The 22568-nt window shown below is 33.3% G+C and overlaps 1 protein-coding gene across 3 annotated transcripts in view; it reads right to left on the bottom strand.

Annotated features, from left to right (window-relative positions):
• The window catches only part of LOC129938710 (E3 ubiquitin-protein ligase hyd), a 177355-nt gene that overhangs the window by 35805 nt on the left and 118982 nt on the right, over window positions 1-22568 (bottom strand). For 2 of the 3 annotated variants that reach the window (XM_056046408.1, XM_056046406.1), the window contains exons 12-15: window positions 8179-8916; window positions 7923-8131; window positions 7170-7866; window positions 1529-1608 (exon numbers count right to left, since the gene is read on the bottom strand). In XM_056046408.1, coding sequence (XP_055902383.1) covers window positions 1529-1608; window positions 7170-7866; window positions 7923-8131; window positions 8179-8916 — 1724 coding nt within the window. The remainder of the gene's footprint in view (window positions 1-1528; window positions 1609-7169; window positions 7867-7922; window positions 8132-8178; window positions 8917-22568) is intronic. The other variant, XM_056046409.1, reaches the window with a different exon arrangement.

Raw genomic sequence — 22568 nt, 5'->3', positions numbered from 1 at the left:
AACGAAAGCTGAATAAGTGCTCTTATAGGTTCAGGACTTTTGGTTTGATTTGTATAATTCCGTATGAAGAAATTCGAACATAGGCACACGGTGTATATGTGTATATGGTGTGATCAAAAAGTAAGGTGACTTTTTGAATTTCGTGCGCTTTTTACACTCTAACTTGAAATTTTGTCTGTGTTGGCACAAATGTCACGATTATATGTTTATAGTTTTGACTATATAGCATCTGCTGTTTTTATGTAAGAGTTATAAAGGTTAGACTTGTGTTTGCGTACTCGGCGATTTTTTATTTTTTTGCTTAATTTAGATCAAAAGCAGCACCGCATGAACATTGCCCAAGACATGTTGAACGGCGTCAATGATGATCCTGATCTTCTCAAAAGGGTTATTACTGGTGACGAATCATAAGTATATGAATATGACGACGAAATTATATCCTAATCACCCCAATAGAAGATTCCAAAAGAGCCAAGACCGTAAAAGGCACGCAACATACCTTGCTTTCTTATACCTTGCATTAAGTGTTTGAGTGTATTCACTGCTTCAATTATGCGTGCAAAATTAAGCTTAATAAAATTATAGTTGGGCCTAAACTTTTGTTAAAATAAAGCTCTTATTTGCATGAGCATACAACCTTACCTTTTTTCTTTAAAGACTCAAATATAGGTAAAGTGGGATTAAAAACATTGTTTATAAGACGTGTGATTTTTAAGAAGCAATTCCACTCATATAATTTAACGTTATGGCCATGACTTTGGCTTTTGGATGGAGGGTCCTTTTAACTTTTAAAAATGATGGACAGTACTCGCGCCGGTTCCTCGAATAAATTCCGGCCGAGTGAACCAAATTCTGACAGATTTATGAAGTATGAGGCCGAATGTCAGCAATAATGCCAAAAATATTCGCTTGCAAGCGACAAGCGACTTCACATAACCCAACAAAAACTAGTCCAGTGACCCCCAAAAGTTTCATTCAATAAATTGATGCGGTCGGCGGCGCGCGTCGCGCGTACCGCAACATTGTTTTGGTAATAAACACAATTTTTCAACACTTTTCATGTGTAAGTCTATTCATTACAAAATTGCAAGCAAAATTCAATATAAATCATGTGACAATTCTCAAAAAATAAAACTGCGAAAAAATATTTTAATAGAAACCACAAATTGAAAAAAAAAAAACACATATTATATCTACTCGTATCACTTATGATTGTCCGCTGACACTAGATTGACGTTTGCTATAAGCTATCTGCTTTCTAGAATTCTGAACTGTAAACATAGAAATGGTAAGAAATACTATAACGCTTGTATCTTACTATAATTAAAAACTTATCGTAAAAAATAGTACCACCTCTAGCAAACAAATGTCATTTAAAAGTTCAACTCGAAATTTTGGATGCTAAATCATTACTAATAGTAACAGTACAAAATTGACATACAAAATAATTATTTTGCTACTTATTTTCATTATTGTCAGTGTACTTTAAAAAACTACATTCTAATTAAGGAAATATTATAATACCTACTTTTGGATACAATCGCTCTCCAAGTTGCTGAAGATGTACTGAGAGGTGCTCATTATTGGTGGTAGATGAACTTGTGGAATCTAGAAATAAAGACAATAATTAGACTATATTGATGTAACATTACAATATTACGCTTACAATAATAATAATAATTAGAATAATAATAATAATAAAAATAATAATAATAATAATAATAATAATAATAATAATAATAATAATAATAATAATAATAATAATAATAATAATAATGATAATAATAATGATAATAATAATATTAATAATAATAATAATAATAATAATAATAACAATAATAATAATAATATTAATAATAATTATAATAATAATAATAATAATAATAATAATAATAATAATAATAATAATAATAATAATAACAATAATAATAATAATAATAATAATAAAAGCAAAAGTGTAGTGAAGTACCTCGTTATCTTGTAAGATCAGTAATTATATTTCGAAAGACATATAAATGCTGCTCTGACCAGGCCCAGAGATTGAATTGAAGATAAAATAGATCTTAGGGCCGAACGGCATTAGTATTAAATATTATTGTTTAACTTAAAGTGTCCGTATGGGACCATTAAGTTAGTTGTAAGTTATGGATAATTAGGCTAGTTAAGATAGGTTTAAGATTGAATTAATAAAAATGAATTAAAAAAAAGTGGCGTCCGAAGACGGATCCAGAGATCGTGGGTTCGATTACCGTGCGGAGTGCACGAAAAATATTCTAGCTTTTTTTCACAATCGAGATATTGTTGACTTTATTGATTGGGAGGAAAAGCTGATGGAGAAGGAGCGAAAAGCAGAGGTATCGAAAGATACCTCTGCCAAAACATCAGGTGGTGTTACGGTGGTGCCAGCAGTGGTACCAAAAATAACAGCAACAACATCAAGAAGAGGAAGCTAAATAAAGTGAGAGAGCCAACTCCGGTAAGCGGCGTGATATGCGGAAAAAATGGAGACGGGTAAGGAAGGCATCACCACTGAAAGTGAATTTTCAGACTACGCCGATTTCGAGAAGACAGAGTATGTATCCGAAGGTGGAGAGGGGCTATTCACGTCTCCGAATATGGATGGGATCATATCGGAGCCAGAGCCAGTCCCGCCGAAATCGAAGGCTTTGGAGGTAAAGGCGGACCCTGCTAGCCAAACAAGCAACCATCAGCTAAATTGAGGAAAACCTCAGAAAGCTCAAGGAGAAAATGGAGCCCCTCCTCAGTCAGCTAAAAAACGCCGACAACAAGAGGCAGCTCAACGGCAACAAAATCAACAGCAGCAAAATCAACAACAAAAACAACCACAACCCAAGCCCGCTAATAAAAACACAGGAGCGGAGCAAAATAAAAAACCACCATCAGCAGTGACAGGCCCAAATGTTGGGGCCCATCAACCTCAACTAAAGCAATGCAGCAGCAACGAGAGCAGCAGAAACAACCACAGCCCAAGAATGAGAAGGTGAGACCACTTAGCACCTATTGGGTTGACCTGCAGATATGTAGGTCGGCCACTAGGGGCAATTTTGCTATAAATATTTTGAACGAAAAAGAAAACGGTATTCGGTGCAGTGCTTCTCACTGGCCGAATACAAACTACTAAAAGAAGTGCTTAAGCAGGCCACCGCTGAGTTCTTCAGCTTCACGCCGAAAAGCGAAACATTTAAGACGGTCCTACTGAAGGGCATACGTTTTTTTTACAATGTACGAAATGCCAGAAGTTCGGCCATACCGGAGCCAACTGCAATATGCAGTTGCACTGCGTCAGGTACTCCGAAACCCACATCAAAGGAGAATGCAAGCTGGGGAATGAGCGGGTTGAGGATTTAACCAAGCTCAAGTGTGTCATTTGTGGAAACCAAGGACACCCGGCTTACTAAAGGGGTTGCCGTAAGGTCCAACAAATGAAGCAAAAACAAGCCAGTGAAAAAGCCGAAGGAAGTCGAACAGTTCGATAGGCTTCAACACGGTTGCCCCCAAGGCCCCTGTGCCTAAGGCATCAGAGGTGCAGCCTGACGTTGTAGCCTTGTTGTTGGGCATTCAAGGTCAACTAACAGGGCTGCAAAGTCAGGTAAAGGAGCAAGGCAAAAGGGTAGATCATCTCTACTCTTTGTTGCCTGGCCTGGCGCAATTAAGACCATAATGGGCGCGCTGCCGGGGACGCGCCTAAAAGTCCTACCTGTAAATGTAAATTCACTGATTGCAATTGAATGAAGAGCCAATATGTTCCAATTGTTGAAAGACTACAGTCCCGATGTGTTTATGGCTAGCGAAACTAAGCTAAACCACAAACACAAATTGACTTATAAAAATTACAATATCGTAAAAAGAGGGCGGCACGACTCCACTCAAGGGGGTGGGTATAAAAAACAACATTTTCTTTAATGTTAAATTTTGAGTAATAATCGATTAAAGTTAATCAAAGAAAATAATGTTGGTTGTAATGGCACTCCAATAAAATTTATTTAAAAATCGGTTACGTGTACATGAAGTAAGTAGTTCTCTTTTCCTTTATAAATATAAATATATACATAAATATATATATATAGGTATACCATATATAGCACATACGAATATATAAAGGTTACATCCACAGAACCTCCAATTACCCATTAACTTGTAAATAACATATTTTTATCAGTTCCAGGGGCGATTCCTCATAGTTAGCGCTAAACTAAGAATTTTAGAATAAATCTAATTTTGTACTTGTATTTTATTCGATATTTAAATTACTAACCAAAACTCAACAGTTGACCATTATGTTAAAAAATTCGGTTGTTGTTACATAACTTGCAATCTAAGTGACTTTTCTGCAAATAATTTTCATTAGGCAACGGCCTAGTCACTACCGGCTTATTTCAAACAGCCGAGTCTTCTTATGTGCATTACTATTCCAAGGAGGTCCTATAGAACGGGGCTCGAATCAACAGAATTGACAATTTTGTGATAAAACTCGTTCTAGGTCACATTGCAAGAGCTATGTCTTCGACCAACAATTTAATTTTCGGGGCGTTCTATCCGAACGACGAGTATTTTGAAAGTGCACGCTTGAGAGGCTTCATTAAACTAGAGGCATTCCTCTTTTTAGATAGAAGCGGTCTGATACAAGGCGGAGCAGAGCTCCTTCGGTTCAGTAGGACTGTGTCCGAACTGATAGGGTGAAGCAGGAGAACCAGTTTTGGTGGCTTCAATCGGCACTTGATATTGGGTAGTCGGGATGGGGTTCCGGCTAACATACTTGTTTTATAGTTTTAGGGTTTAGTTTTAAGTAGAATAGGCAACTTAGAGTGTCCGTATGGCACTATTAGTTAGTTGTAAGTTATGGATAATTAGGCTAGTTTAATGAATTTTAGTCTAGCTTTAAGATAGGTTTAAGAATGAATTAATAAAAATGAATAAAAAAAAAAACGGCCTAGTCACTGATAAAGCTTCGGTTCCCATCGATCACCGAAATCAAGCAACAGTGAGCGCGGTTAGTAGAAAGATGGTGGACCGTCTCGAAACCTACCGCGTGCTGTTGTCATGTGTTTCTTTCTTTCTGTTGTTCTTTCTCTTCTGACCTTCTGCCTTGTATTAATGTCTTGTGTTGTTATTACCTTACATAGCCTAGTTGATCAAGGTGCTGTGTTCTCTACTCTGCACATTTATGTGCAAAGTAGTGTGATATGTAATGTAATGTAATTTTCATTTCATGCAATACTATACAACTCTCATACAATTGCTAATATACCTTGAAACATTGGGCATCGCGAAATTTTGCTCTACTAAAATTCATACATTCTGCACAAACAGATAAATACAGCATTCGAATAAAAGTCTGTAAAAATAAATAGAAAGGTAAGCAATAACCAAGCGAAATATACAGGTAGCCGAAGCTGAAGCGTGTTTGTGATTCAGCCATAATAGGCAGTAGTTTTTGTTTGGAAGCTTCTTTCTTGGATACCAATCCAAACATGGTAGAAGCTAGTCGTAAGAAATTATTTTGTTTGATTTCCTTAGGACAGCTCAAATAAAAACAAACATTTGAGTTTTAATGGAAAAGAAATTTTCAAAATATAAAAATTAAATTAATTCTTAGCTTTTTTCATTCATTTCGTTCATTTATTCTTATAAATTCTTTAAAAAAAAACTGCAAACTATAAGACTTTACATTGAAACTACCAGAGCGAAAAAAAGAGAACATAACGACTCATGTGCCTGCATTGCATCAAATAAAATTTGTTTGATGTTTAATTTTCAAATTGCATTCAATAAAAAATTCAATTTGACTTCGAAGACATGGAACTACATAATTCTATGACCACCTAGAAATTACGATTTATTAGCTATGAGATAAGTCGTTGTAAACAGTCTCCTTTTTTGATTAAAAATATATACTTTATTTTCATGATCTTGGTCTAACTTGGTGGGAATTAAAATTGAATCTTCAATACTTCTCGTAGAAAAATTATTAGATAAACCATTTACAACAAAATCGTTTTCGGAGAAGCTATTAATAGTTAATAATGGGCGTCCTTCAGATATAAAATCAACACACAAATATAGAAACAGAGAGTATATTCGCACCTTTAGCGAAAATCAATATTCAATATAAAAAATAACTAATAGATATTTGGTAGCTAGAATAACAAGAAACTGTTTTTTTTTTTGCTTTTTCCGGTATCTCTTTTGCATGGAGTTTCTCGGATGTGGACAATATAACCACATTAACCACACTTCAGCGAAAACACAAGCTAAATGAATTAGCTACCTTTGGTCACACTTGGAAAGACTAAGCTTTAAGTTTCTAACATAACATCCAATTGAAGAAAAATCGTGCGGTGTTAAGACTTCTATTAAATGTAACATGGTTTCTGGAAAAGCAGGAGCTGACGTTTAGAGGTCACAATGAATCAAGTTCATCTTAAGATTATTAAGATTATAAATTGTATTAACTATTATAACAACAATAAGATAATTGAAAACGATCAATTCGAAATTATATAAAATCTAGAGAAAACTAATAAAAATTAAAATTGTAATTATTTACATTATACTTCGAAGGAAATTATCTCATAGAAATGGAAAATTGTAAACATATGTATTATAAATAGATTTTTTAATACAAAATTGTATTAAACAAATAAAATATTACCATTACCAAAATATAAGTATTTGAAAGAGTACCTAAAAGAAATTAATTATGAATCAATTTAAAAATTGAAAGAAATAACTGAAGTAAAAGAAGAAAGTGAAAGCGTCACATCAGTCACGTACACACATCCGCAATACGAAACCTATAAAGTTGTTATAAATACGCCCAAGTGGAAAACAATACACAGATTGACGTAGAAATCGATACAAATAATATAAGAACTCTTTTTAATATAATTAAATAAAAAATTAGCCTTGCTCTTAGAAACTTGCTGTTTTTTTTTTTAAATCAAGTTCTAAAATGTATATATATTAAAGAGTGAGCAGTGAACGACATTTTCATGTTTCTCCTGCATATGCTCACTAGAAGATTTGGGGCAAGTGCCATGTTGGTCTTATTTTTTTTTTTAAATAATTTTACCTTATTTCATTTGAAAAGACGCAATATGCCCAACTATTTTAAATTAGATTTATTTCACTTTTTTGCAAAAACTTACCAAGAACGCTACTTGCAAACGGTTTAGCGGAATAGTTCAGGGCTTTTTTTTCTTTGTTACTTCTCCATAGAATTTTATTCCCACTTCCTTTCCGTTGCAACGATGAATCTCTTCCTATCAAGCTGCGATTTCTCAATATACTTGAAAAAGGTAAGCCATATTTATTTGAAGACCCTATTTGAGAAACTTCTAAATTCGGAAGTTTTTCATTGACTAATAATGCTTCTGCTATTGAAGTATAAAAACTGCGGGCCACACCTGATCCTTCTCCTGGTTCTTCTTTAAACGTAACCTTGACTCTATTGAATGTTAATGGCGGATAAACTCTTCGATTTTGTGTTCCAAATTGAGTGTTAAGTTCTTTAAAAGTCTGTGTGATAAGACTATCTCGACTACGTTCAAGTTTAGATAAAACTAGATCCCGCTGCTGTCCATTCCGAAGTTTTTCCATTTGACGCCTGAATCTTGTTTCTTTAACAGGAAATCCCCTAATTTCAGGGAAAATTGAGCCGTATTCTAGTCCGACATCGTCCATAAAAACGCGTCCAAATAAATCTAGTGAATGTTTCCACCTGCCAAGTAATACATTCCATGTTGGCGGCTTGACATTTTGTCTTAGTGTTTGGAATATCTGGGTTGAATTTTTTTTATGGCGATTATCTATTTCCTTTTGAAAATCTTTTGAATTCGATGGTTTCTAGTGTAAAAAAGAATTAGAATTAATAATTTTCAATAAAAGTGTTTTTATCTTACGGTTGGTCCTGCACGCACAATTACACTTCTTGCACCCTGTTTTAAAATGTTAGATGTTTGACTCCCTGAAAAAACAGTTCTTGTTTGGACAATAACTTCTGGTCGAATTGAAGTGTCGGCAGTAGGTTCACCTAAAAATTCATCGTTAGATCTCGAATTTATTTCATCAATTTTCAAAACACCCTTTCCCTGTTTTGGAGGTGAACTCTCTAAGAAGGTTAGTGTAAGAATTATTTCCTGATTAAATTGAACTTACCAATATTATGTGAGGCAATATCTCCTTCGTATTGTTCAAGATGGCTTTTCTTTTTCAACTGGATATATAAGTTTGCGGAACTATCTATTTTAAATGCATCCGATTCTTCCAAAGAAGGAGAAATACAAGGAGATGCAGATCGTTTCTTGCTTTTGTACATTTCATCGTCTATGAACTCATGCTTTTTACTGTGTGAAGAAAGACCTAAGCGTAAAGGTGGTATTTCCAAAAAGGAAACTCCACTTGTACCTGCAGGTTTGTTAGATAAAAATTGCAAGGGGAAATTTGAAAATAGATCCTCTCTTTTCGAATTCGTTTGCAGCAAATGCGGTTTGTCCGCTAAAGGAAGCGCCATTTCTAGTGGTAACGCAAATGGGTCTGGAGCACAACATCCAAGGCTTAGAGTAGAATCAGATCTTTTAAAAAATTGATACCTCTTTTCAGAAGTATTTTCCCCTTGCAAGTCATATTCAATAATGGGATCTTCTTGCAATAGTTGATTTGAGTCATTTTTGGCTTGTTCATTAGCGTTAGGTTCACAGGTTTGCTTTTCTGAATTTGTGTCAAATTTATCTGAATTTTCATTTCTCATATAAAATATTATGCCATCCAGCACATAAGCTATATGACGCAATGCTGTTATGTCTAAAACGGGTAAGGAATCCCTGTGTTCTGAAGTATGTGCACGCATCAATGAGAGACAATAGGTAAAAAATTCACGTCGCGATGATGTAGACCCTATAAATACGTTCAAATGTATTAAGCATTAACAATTAAAAAAAAATATTACATATGCATAAATAATTTTTTAAAAATTGGACATTCTTTGTTTTGTTTTATTTGATATTTTTGTTATTTATATGGCACCATAAAATTATAATTTTTCCTTACTAAAAATAAAACTATAGCTCGGTAAAACTCAACTTATTTGTATTACTATTTAAGCTGTAGATAATAATAATGCCTCGATTGTTTAACACGTGTTTGCCTTCATGCGATTTCTTATTTTGATACTATTTATCTTATTGTTACAATATTTTTTCTTAAAAAAAAAATTATTTTTCGATAAACAAATTCATTTTGATTTCCTAAATATGTACTCAGAATCATTTTTGATGGAATTACTATACATTCAATTGAAACAATGCAGTCGAACTAAAGTGGCTTAAGTTTTCAAAAATCTTTTCACTGTATGAAAGACTTGTCAAAATTTATAAGTGAAACATAAATCTCTATTTTTACAGCCCAAACACATATTTACCAATAATAAGTAACAAAATTGCAACCATTTTTTGTGTTTTTCTAGTAATTCAATCTTTTATCATTTTTTGTTAATTTTAGTAATTGAAAGGTCTTATCCTTATACCAAAACAAATTTCATCCACATTGGTTCCCGGTTTAGTCACGAAGGTGTAATAAACAAACAGAGCTACTTTTACTAATATATGTAATTTGAAGCTTAACTATTTTTGATGATGATCACGCTTGTTATATAAAGTTTGTGAGAATGGTGACGATGTCAAAGTTATAAGAAGCTAATGCAGCAATCTCCTATGAACTGTGTTTACAGATTTTCTTCGACATATGAGTTTCACCCTGCGATTTGTCATTGAAAATATACATAAATGAAATTGATGTCTTCATGTTGACACCTGAGAATTTTGTGGAGGAATAGATAAACAATAATTATGTGATGAGATATACGTGGGCCGGATGAGGCACTGATAGGAACATATACAAGAAATGTGCTGTCTCTTTATTAGTATTTTATTTCATGTCCCTTAGATTAAAGTAATGCTCAAGTAGTTATCGAAAAAAAGTATTCGTTGGGTTGTAATAAAAAACATATGCAGCAATATCAATTTTGATAAGAACTGTGCAGGCTTAAAACTAAATTGTAAGTTATTTTGTAAGGTTCCCATGTGTGGTATATGAAAACTGGCTTTTTAAGTTAAGATTGTAGCCTTCACAATAAGCCTTTCTTGTTTAAAATATATAATGCTTAATTTTGTTACAACCAAATGTGCATTAGAAATAAGGTTTAATTTAGCATTGTATTTATGGTTTATTTTTACGGCACTAATGGTTTACACAAAAGATCCAGTCGGGGGATTTTTTTAAGGACTATTTAAGATCTATTTTTATCATACTGTAGTGTAATAATGTTCAAACATAAAAGTTACATGCACTTCAATTATGCATTTTTGATATTAAAAGTGGCCAACCAGTCTAGTTAAATACCCTAATCGAAGATCTCGAAAAACTATACATTCCAGAAGGCCCAAAAGACGAAACACCACCAAAATCTGATTGGAAAAAGCTATTCAAATTTGTTTTCCTCATAAAATCGCATATGAAAAAAATATTAACGAACATGTCATGGATAACATACAAATTATTTTTAATTATTTAAACAAAAAAAAACAAAGAGCATATTATAGATAATATGCGTATAGAAGATACAAAATAGAGTTAGCTCAACATGGAATAACATACTAGAAGGTACAGACAAAATTGCACTACAAGAAATAAGAGTTTTAAAGGGATAGAGAAACAAGTTTAAGTAATTAGGGTTATACATTTTTTGGGACTAGAATTCGACATCTGTCAAACTAAATTATTAAACCAATTTTTGTTTTTCAGTTGAAAGTTTAACATTTACGAAAATGGATTGCTTAACTATCGCACAATATATATAAGTTATTAAAACCTTCTTCGTACAACTACGCAAGCAATTGGCAAAATTGTAAAGAAATTTGAAGAGACTGGATTGGTTACATATATTGTTAGGCCTGTGCATCATCGTTTCTCTCATACAACTGAAAATATCGATGCTTTAAGTAAAAGTGTTGCCAAAAACCCGAATGTGTCGATTCCTCGTAGTTCTCAGGAATTAGGACTGCTAACGGCACATTATGGCGTATTTTGCATTTGGATCTACACTGACCTCAATTTAAAGTCCAGCTCACACAACAACTGAAACCCGCTGACCATTCACAACGTCGTAGATACGTGAAAAGGGTGCTTGAACAACATGTGGTGGGCGGCGATGTTCTTCAGGGACGAAGAACATTTCTCACTCTGTGGGTATGTTATCAAACAAAACTGTCGTATTTGGGGTTCTGAGAATCTTTGACAAATTAAAGAGAATCCATTACACTCACAAAGTCACTGTTGGGTGCGCTCTTTGGCCCGGAGGTGTGATTGTACCTTACTTATTCGTAAACGACGATCACCATCAATTCGGACCATTATGGACATATGAAAAAAAAAAATGGGTTTATCTGCTATTGAACAATACGACCTGGAGAATATGTTTTACAATAAGGCGGTGCCACATGCCACACAACTCGACCAAATATTACTTTATTGCTAGAAACATTAAGATTCTGGCCGCGTAATTTCTCGTTGTAACGATGCGAACTGGCCGCAAAAGATCATGCGATTTGACATTCGCGTGGTGACATAATGTCAACATTCAATCTTTATATTAAAAAAGAAATTTCTAGACAAACAAAATTAATTTTATATATGTAGGTACGTTTACTTTTGAAATAGCAAAATGAACAACCCTTATTACTTAAACCAAAATCGGATTGTAAGAAATCAACAAAATCTAAATTTGATAAGTAAACAGCTAAAAGGCTTATTCCGAAGTTTAATGGGAAATCAATGCAATTGTCAAATTTTAAAGGAAATATTAAATATTATTTTGACACTTTGGAAGAAGTTGATTAAAGTTGAAATACATTTTTTATTTTTTTTATCAATAACATATTAAAATATATTATAATTAGTAAATTAAAATCTACTACCAAAACTTAAATGGACTTCTCACAAAGACCAACATGGTTTACAAAAACATTAACAATCTTCCTCACGATATCACAATATTGACGGAAACAGGGCTCAACATCTCTATCTCGCACGTGGAGCTTTTTGACTCCTCTTATCAAGCCTTAAGACGTGATCGTTATAACCAAGACGATTCAAACGCCGTTGGTGGCGGAATTCTTTGGTTACCTGATTGACAACTTTCGATCAACAGACATCGAAATACTATGCTTCCAAATTCAAATGGCAACAGGACATTTATTTATTTTATCAGCATATAAGTTAATAAAAATGACATTAGATATTCATATATGTATGTATGCCATGCAAGCAAATGCATTATTTGCATTGCAAACTAAAATAGAATTAAATTATGTATATTATTTGATCAGCAACCTAAAATAGCATTAAGTTGAAATTATTAAATTAAATGAGTAAGTTATAAACTCAACAGAAAAGACCACACATCTTTTATTTCTCTGGTGTCATTTCTTTCTTTTGTTCGATTAGTATCTGTAGCTTCAAAATATTTCGTAAGAAGTAGCAAGCAAAAATACCAAAGAATTTAAAAATGTATTATTATTAATATCTATTTCTATACTATCGATTATAAAGTATTTGTAAAGTTTTATTTTTTCATTAAGTAATAATCATTATCAAATTTTATTGCAATTAATACTATCGATTATAAAATCATAATTTTTTTTGAATCAAAAAATGTCAGACAGACATTAGATAGTGTAAATTCAAGAATCGCAGAGCAATCCCATAAATTAAATTTCGTACATTTATCCCCAACCCCAATTTTATACGAACCTATTTCTGTAGTACCTGACATACCGTGCCAAATATCACTTGATGTCGTAAGATCCATACCAGATTTTGCAGGTGAACGCGCGAATTATATTTCGTGCAATCAAGTTATTTGAGCCATATAAGGGATCGGAAAGGTACTATCAGGCTGTTGACATCATTGCGCGTCTCGACAATTCATACTCAGACAAACGACCACTTCACGTATTAGAAAATTAAATGTGCATTTTATGCCATTTTTCCATTCACGACTATTGAGACAAAATAGAAAAACATTTCAATTCAATAACGAACAAGATATCAATGGATTCTTCAGGCAATAATGAATTAATTTATTCTTTAGCCTCAAAATACCGAGCAGATGCACTACGTGTATTCATTTCTGGTCTTAATAAGAATATTTGTAACATTTTATTTTCTGCATTGGCGAAGGCACAGGAAATTGAAGACAACCAATACAGGTATAATTTTACCAGAGCATTTGATAAAAACTTATCATATGCTAGTCCTAGTGGTCTGTCAAGAAGCAACCCTCAATTTAAGAGAGTAGAGCAGGCCCCAACCCCACCGCAAGCACAAGTTTCCTCAACCAAAAAAGTTAAATATTCAAACAGCGGTGCACGAAGCTAGTAATAAACAGACCCTCAGCAACAGCGGCAAACTTATGAAAACAGGACACCAAAACGCTCACGCGAGTCCGATAGAGTACTATTTTCAAAAGCTCAAAGAATTAATTTCGTTGAATCCAAAAATACTGACTAGAAACTGAAGAAAAGTCCTAAGTACGAAACAGATTATGAAGACGTAGACGAATATGATGAAGAATTCGAAGATCAGATTAATTTTTTAGAATAAAGTCGGCTCTCCCATATGTTGAAAAGAAACTAAATGGTAAAGTTTCAATTAGAATCCTAGACACTCGTACAGCCAAAAACTGTATTGGACAAGTACCCAATTTGAAAACAATTCCTAACAATACATATTTTAAGGTAAAGACCACGGTGAAAATAAAATAACTCACAAATGTAAAATGCAATTTTGTGATAATATTACTGATTTTTGTAGCCTTCCCCAATTAACAACCTTCGATGCGATCGTAGGATATGACTTTCTAATGGAAATAAAAGCACAAATCTATACAAGACGCTCTTTGCTAATTTATGAAAATGGCGAAATGCAAATGAATGATGGTATAATTCGACCATCACATTCCCCTTATAACACCCCTATATTAGTGGTAAGGAAAAAAGGAGAAAAAAGAATTAAGACGGTACTCCAAAATCTAGATTAGTGTTTGACTATAGGAAATTAAATGAACGCACTATACCAGATCGGTTTCCGTCAAATTCTCCTAGAAAAAAAGGACCGAGAAAAAACGGCGTTTTCCATAAATAATGGAAAGTATGAGTACTGCAGATTGCCTTTCGGAAGAGCATTTGGAAGATATAAAAACTATATTTTCTAAACTTTTCAACGCCAACATGCGTATATCCCAAGAATAATGTACATTTTTCAGGTATGAGGTTGAATTTTTAGGATTAATTGTACCTGGAGACGGTATTAAAACCTGCCCCAATAAAGTCAAAGACATTATTGACTTTGAAGTCTTTTTGACCGTTTCTACAAAACGATTCCATTTAAAAAGGCTAGAAATAACTTGAGTGTTCCACTATGGTTTGATTCTCACATTAGAAACTTAAAAAACAAAAGGAACAAAGCTTGGATAAAGTATAATCAAACAGGAACTGATGATGATTATAGGACGTTCATTATAATAAAAGAACTTTCCACTGACTACTCTATCATCCTATATGATGACTACATTCGGAAAATTGAATTAAACCTTAAAAATAATCCTGATAGTTTTTGGAAATTCGTTAATCGTAAGAATAAAATATGTGTGTACCCTAACTTAATGACTGATCCGGCATCAAATAGTAATGAGCCGAGAATAATAGCGAACATGTTTGCAAACTACTTCAAAGATGCTTTTGTAGATTATAATACTATAAGTTTTCTTAACACATCTACCAATTACCGCGTTTACAAGGAGAATTGAATCCGAATTGAATCAGGATTTAGGGCCGTATAGACCTGGATCGGATCGAAATAGGATTACTCGATCCAATCCCACTGAAAGAGGTGAATCGAATCGAAAATTTGCTTGTAAACCCGAATCGGGGAATCGAGTTATTGGTGTTTGAGGTTTTGCTTGTGTGCGTGCGATAAGTTTATTCCCTCTTGTTTGTTCTAAGCAAAAATACTTCATTTAAATCAAGTATTTTAGGTTCTAAGCTGAATTTAATTTGGCGCTCGTCTTTGTGTTGAGATTGTTATAAAATTTGAAATTTATTTGAAAGTTATTCACGTAGCAGTACGCACACAAATAAAACCCAAATGCCTTTTCGATTCCATTTGAATTCGATTCCTCGATTCAGTGCCACCATATACCTGGATCGAAATCTCAATTCGATTCGATTCGATTCCTCGATCTCATCTTGTAACCAGGGTAAATGTTTTAAATTTCCCCCACTTAAATTCTATCAATTTCGTTATAATTGATATACTGTCCTTTATATTATCCTGCAACTTGACGAATGTTTTAGCCCTGGTCCCAGCGGTGTACCATCATCCATTTTAAGGAAATGCGCTGCCTATTACAATACCCGTTATGTATTTTCTTTTAACTGGAAGAGCTTCTTTATAATACCAGTGCACAAAAAACGTCTTAAAAACGAAGTAATGAACTACCGACCTATTGCTAAACTATTTGAGTCAATCGTATGTAGCGTCCTTTCTTTTTACTGTAGTTTAATTATCTGTGATAACCAGCATGGTTTTGTAAAAAAAAACGTTCAACTGTTACTAATCTGTTTCACTTTACGTCCTTTTGTTTAGATGTTTTTGAAAAACGTGAAGTAGATTGTATCTTTACTGATTTTAGGAAGGCCTTTGACAAATTGTGTCATAAAACATTACTTTTCAAACTTCAACAGCAAGGTTTTAACGATTGTTTCATAAACTGAATCTCCTCATGCTTGCCAGATAGACGTTATAGTGTTAAATATTATAATGAGTGTTAAAGTTCTTTTGTTGTGAATTCTGGTGTCCCCAGTGTAGTCACCTTGGTCCTATTCTATTTGTTATAAATGATGTGGTTTCGATCATACAAAATTCGTCTCTCCTAATATATGCTGGTGACATTCAAATTTTTGTTTTAAATTAACTCTACATCTGATTCCCTTGCCTTGCCTTGCAAGAAGACTTAATATTATTCAGGGAATGGTGCAGTAACAATGGTCTTGTTTTAAATGTTGAGTAATATAAAATCATGACTTTTACACCCAAAAAAGTTCCAATCGTTTTTAGTTACGTGTTTGATTCTTTTCCTTTAAGTAAAGTATACTTATTTTCTGACTTGGGTGTTGTCTTAGATCCTAAATTAACATTCAATGAACATGTTAACTTCGTTGTCAAAAAAGCAAATAGAGTTTTGTTAAGAGATTCGGCCGTGATTTTCGTGATCCATATGTTTTAAAATTACTTTTTAATCATTTCTGAGACCAGTCCTAGAATATGCTTGTACAGGATGGTCACCTTACTACGCGCGCCGTACACGTCACAAGACTCGAAGCTATTCAGAAAAGATGTTTGCGTTTTTGTCTACGATCCCTTCCGTGGTTTCATGATATTTATACATTACCACCTTATTCACAAAGACTTTCTTCCATAAATCTTCTTTGACAAATCATAGGATTTACTTTTTCAGTTTTGTTTTATTGTTGGAATAATAAACGGACAAATTTTTTCAACATCAGTTCTAGGTAGTTTAACACGTTCCCTCCGGCGTGTACCACTTATGGTACATAGGGGGCTGTTCCATCGGTCGGCTTGTACCATTTATGTCCATACACAATTGTCACATCAGGCGGCATGTACCATCAATGGTACAATGAAATAAATTAATTTAATATGTATTTTTTGCTAATAAAATGAAAAAAGGTTTACAAATTAACTGCATTGAAACTATTTAAGTTGCTTGACCAGAAACATGTATATTTCTTAGTGTTCTTCGTTACATTGAAAAAAACATATTTATTTTCATGAGCGGCATTAAAACAAGGTAAGCACAAAGGTGGTTTATCTTCCCAAGTAACACAATATGTTGTAACTCTTTTAGCATTTTTTGCAGCTATACGCGAACTCTTTTCCTCAGATAATTTTTTATAACATTCCCTACACAACGCTTCCGGGTGTTTATTGCTAGACCTAAACATTTTTCCATAACATGTTTCTTTTTCATCTCCTTATAATGAATTAATAATTGATTCCCCAAATTTTAATATACTCGTGTTTCGAGTATACCACTGCTTATGTATGTACCGCAAATTAGTTGAATAACAATTTTTTATACCATTTTATAGTTTTTTTTAGACTTCTATAATATCGCATCATCATAGTCAAAAACAAGATCAGGTTTGTATTTTGTAGATCTTCCTGCAGTAAACTCACAATTATGATTAATGACAGCTTGGGGTCATGGAAACTGTCCTTTTATCAGTCCATTGGACGAATTTTATGCCAGAAGATGTTCTGAACTTCTAATTTGACCACGTTGTTGTTTTATGTTGAATGGTAAAAATTTCCGATTTAGCTGAATTGTACCACACAAATATGTCCTCCTTTGTAATAATGATTGGGCCAGAGGTATACTGCAGTAGAAACCATCTGTATATAAACTGCGTTCTTCAAATAACAACCCATTCATTAACTTTAAGACAATATCATATTCATGCCCATGTGTTGAAGAGATCATTCTTTTTCCTGGGGGGTTATTCCGTAAAACGATAATCGTTCGACGATATCGTTTCGACGACAGTCTCACTTCACGTAAGACGATAATCGTCAAAGTGATATCGTCAAAACGATAGCGTTTGCACGATAGCTAAGAAGGTATCGTCTGCTATTAATTTCCATTGACAACTAAGCAAATTGAAGCAAAAAAGTTTCGGTGTAGTTTAATTTTGTTACAAAATGAAAATAAAAACTAAAAAAAAAAATACAATGAATTCGGTTACGCATTTTTTTATACACAAAACATAAGTAATCTCTCTTAATTGTTGTTAAATAAATAAAACAATTGTAGTTCTGGATTTGCAAAAGAGGACTTTATAATAATAATAATTTACAATAATTTTGCCAGACGGTTGTCGTTCTACATTCATAATGTATTAAACATAGGGGCGTAGGAACAGTATATTCGACAGGCAACGATTTTTGTATCGCTCTTGCACAAAGCACTAATCCAAATTAGTTTTGGAAACATTAAATATTTTTGAAGCCAAGTTATGTTCCCTGTGGATAAAATGAAGTCTTCACTTCCTTCCCTTGGACCAAATTGGGTTTATTACTGCAGCTGATTCACAAAAATATAAGACATTGAACAAACATTGTCATATTATTGTTTTATCTTCGGCGGCAACAAATGAAAACACAAAAAGTGACAATAACAACAAACATCATAAATTAATTTGCATGTCTATTAACAATACGTTTTTTGCAAATTTTGAAAATTTCCCATAGAGGAAAACCAAGTTTAATAACATTTTCAAGTTATTGAACAAGCTTATCTTTCGTTGAGTTCATTTTGACATTTTGAATAAACTTAACGAACTTATACTGAAAACGATTGAACGAGACGATAGTGATAAAGTTACGTGAAGCAAATTATTGACGATATCTACCGCGTTTACAAGGAGAATTGAATCCGAATTGAATCAGGATTTAGCGCCGTATAGACCTGGATCGGATCGAAATAGGATTACTCGATCCGATCCCACTGAAAGAGGTGAATCGAATCGAAAATTTGTTTGTAAACCTGAATCGGGGAATCGAGTTATTGGTGTGTGAGGTCTTGATAGTGTGCGTGCGATAAGTTTTTTCCATCTTGCTTGTTCTAAGCAAAAATACTCCATTCAAATGGAGTATTTTTGGTTCTAAGCTGAATTTAATTTGGCGGTCGTCTGTGTTGAGAGCATTGTTATAAAATGTGAAAGTTATTCACGTAGCAGTACGCACATAAATACAACCCAATTGTCATTTCGATTCCATTTGAATTCGATTCCTCGATTCAGTGCCACCATATACCTGGATCGAAATCTCAATTCGATTCGATTCGATTCCTCGATCTCCTCTTGTAACCAGGGTAATCGTTAATGATAATCGTTTTGAAAATTACGGAATGACTACCCGGGTTATAGCACAGTTTTGAATGTACTAATAATTTCTGCTACGATTTTGTTAAATTTATTTAAAGGGTATTTGGTATGAAATGGATGCATTTCAAAATAGGTATAAAACGATCGCCTTTCATTATATTTTGTATGCGTTTGTTTCCATACATACTATTTTCGGACCAGTATAATTAATGTCTAGCATTTGTATTATGCCCATAATTAATAATATAGCAATAAAAGCTTTTAACTCACTAATTAAAACAGGTTCCTACTATAGCTGATGTTTTCTACTGTTTGCGCTCCAACCATATTGTATAGAATATTTATTTGCTTCTTCTTAAATATTATTATTATTATTAATATTTATTAAAAAGCAATTAAAATTACAAGCTAATATAAAATTTAACAAGCCTAGCTGCAGAGACTACTGGCTTATTTGCTTGAAAGTTCAAGTTACAATTTTTGCTTTTTTGAGAAACTCAGTAATATTATTTATATTTGTTAAGCTGGGATTTTTGAGGATTTCATATACGGGAATATTTTTGAAATTTTTTTTAATTATGGGCTGCGTCAACAGACAATGTACCAAAATATGTTTTAGATCAAGGTGGGTGTTGCAAGTGGAGCAGGTTGGAGGGTCGTTTTTGTTGAGGAGGTGTTGGTGGGAAGCAGTAGTGTGTCCAAGTCGAAGTCTAGTGAAGTTGGTTATTTTTTGTTTCGAACAGTTTGTAGGGTAAATCGGCGTAGATTTTAAGGGGTTTATATCCTTGTAGTGATGATGATATAGGCTCCAGTCTTCTTAAATATGAAAAATATTATCGCTTAGAAAAAATTTGTAGAGCTGATGATCCTCACAATCAATATTTCGTATTAGAAGTTCCGCCTCCTGCATATTATTATTTTGTGTAACGGTGCGTTCTATTTCTCCTCATTGAATTGGCCTCCATTCTTCACCCTGACGTTTTATATTCATGTCATGTAATCTCGTTGCATGAAAAATCAACAGGATTAGCTTCCAATTCTAATATATTTTCATCTGAAGAGTCAATGATGGGTTAAGTCCTTTTTCTTCTACAAAATATGTCTTCATCTGAGTAATCATCCATTTCTAAGCCTATGGTATATTCTAATTCGTTGTATTAAAAACAGTTAATAATAAAAATAAAGTTTTATAAAAACTTACACATATTTATATTTCTTTCACAAAAATATCACAACAACTATGAGTTCTCGTTATCAAAAATCAAATAAAAATATAAAATATTAGCGCGATTACTTTCAAATTGCATGTAGCAGGTTTCATCAATGGCTTTGCACTGATTACAAAATAGCATATTGCTCATTGAGAATTTTTACCGGATATTTAGCATGAGATCTTTCGAGAAAAATGAAAAAATTGTCCTATCTCCTTTTCTCTGAAAGTGGGTTGCTTCTAATGCAGGCATAGTCAGCAGAAGCTCTCAATGATGTGCGCCGCCTGACGAGACAAACTTGAATTTACAGAGCCGTTAAATTCCGAAGACAGCGAACTCAGTCGCCGGTGGGAACGTGTTAAACTTCAGTTCTAGTCGTTCAAGTATAAGACTCCAGAAACCATTGAATACTTATTTTAGCAGATCAAACTACGATGTACATAGCCCCTTAAACCAACTAATTGAAATCTATAATACATTTCACTCTTGTATTTATTCACCAAATGATAATATAAAAAGTATAAATTGCAAATTAATATTTTTCAACAGTCTAGTTTAAGTTTTTAGATTTTAAGTTTATACTAAGAATTGTTAACGTTAGCATTTAACGCATAATAAATAAACCTAAAAGCACTAGCAGATAGACTATCTGCTCTAATAAAATAAATTGATAAATTTCCAATAGTCACAAAATTAAATAGCAAGGATAGAAACAGGTGTTTCTCATAAGAAAATCCAGAAAAAATTAAAAGCATTTCAAAAGGTTCTAAAAGGAATTACAAGCCAAAAACAAACCCATTGTCAATACTCATAAACATTAAGCCCGACAGAAACAATGATCTCAAGAGGAAGGAAAGATTGGGGAAAAAAGGAATCTCTTTTGTCAAAATTTAAATCACAATGCCTGACGCTGAACCCCTATGATAGGGAACATTGAACAGTTTATGATCGAAGATGATTTTAACCAATACGTGGAAACAATGGAGCATTTAAATCAATTGGGTGGCGTAACAGTCCGTTGAAAACTAGGGCCTAGTGACTTACAGCTCTCAACCATTCCCGTGTGCGACTACTGATGTCAGAGATGGAGGGGAATCCGAACGGCTAATTTGAGAAAGCACTTTTCATGACAAGAATTACTCTAGGAGAATTTATCAATTCCTCGCAAGAAACCGTCACAGAAACTTTAGATAGCACAGGGAGGTATCCAACCCCTCTGTCATGACAATCTAACGCACTAACCACGGGAATTATATTTCTTTTAAATATTTTTCTTTTTGTTAGTTCGTACTTAATCTGTATTTCAAGATAAGACGACGAGATTCTGTCTGAGGGTTGGAAGTGATTGTCCGATAATTCATCTTTCGGATTAAAAATAAACTCATGTCTAGTATGGTGGTCAACACCCACACAATTTTGAAAGATAAAAAGATCAAATGCAACGTCACAAAATCGAGGAGAAAACTCCGTATCTAATATAAATATTTATCGAGATATGATACACTTTGTTTGTTCGAAGTCAAACAAAATGCATAATATGCATTGCATTTTGATTAATTATATTGTTGGATTAAGTTTCCAACGGAAATGAGAAGTGATTATGAATTATAATACTTTGGAATTATCATTTCCAACGGAAATGATAATTGATATTGAATTATATGACTCGGGCACTTATTCCTTTTAAATAATATTTCTGAAGATAACCAAGTATCTCTTTTTATATATTTGGTCGGTAGTGATTTGTACTAAATACTGAAAACGTTAATGGCGCCTAGATTATTTAAAGACTTTAATTCAAACAAATAATTGAACGATTGGTACTGTATTTAAAACTGTTAAAAGTTGAGATTTGATATTTTGTTTTTAAATACTTAGTTTATTTTATCGTTATCAAATTGTACTAATTTTTATATGTTTGATGTATTGAAAATAAATATTATTACTGTTCAGAATCTTAAGGATAAGGTTATGGGCCTTATCACGATCTAAATACAAAATAATAAGGAAATTTGTATTGAGAAAAAATGTCTGAAACGAAATATTGAAAAGCTTCGGGGAAGCGAAAACTTCGAAGACTGGAAATTTTCCGTTGAAGCTTATTTCCAAATGATAGGACTTTGGAAGGCTGTTTCTGATGGTAGTGAGACGGAGAATTGCATCCTTCTCTCTTAAACGCAAAATCGGAGCTTATATTGCTTGTTGAAAGATCCATTTATCCACATATAAGACATTGCAAAAGCGCTAAGAAGATTTGGGATTCTCTTCAGAAAATTTTTCAAGATTCTGGTTTTGTGAGGAGAGTTGGGCTCAT

This window comes from Eupeodes corollae, chromosome 1, assembly GCF_945859685.1.
Source record: "Eupeodes corollae chromosome 1, idEupCoro1.1, whole genome shotgun sequence".
NCBI classification, from domain to species: Eukaryota; Metazoa; Arthropoda; class Insecta; order Diptera; family Syrphidae; genus Eupeodes; species Eupeodes corollae.
This window is presented reverse-complemented; position numbering and strand designations above follow the sequence as displayed.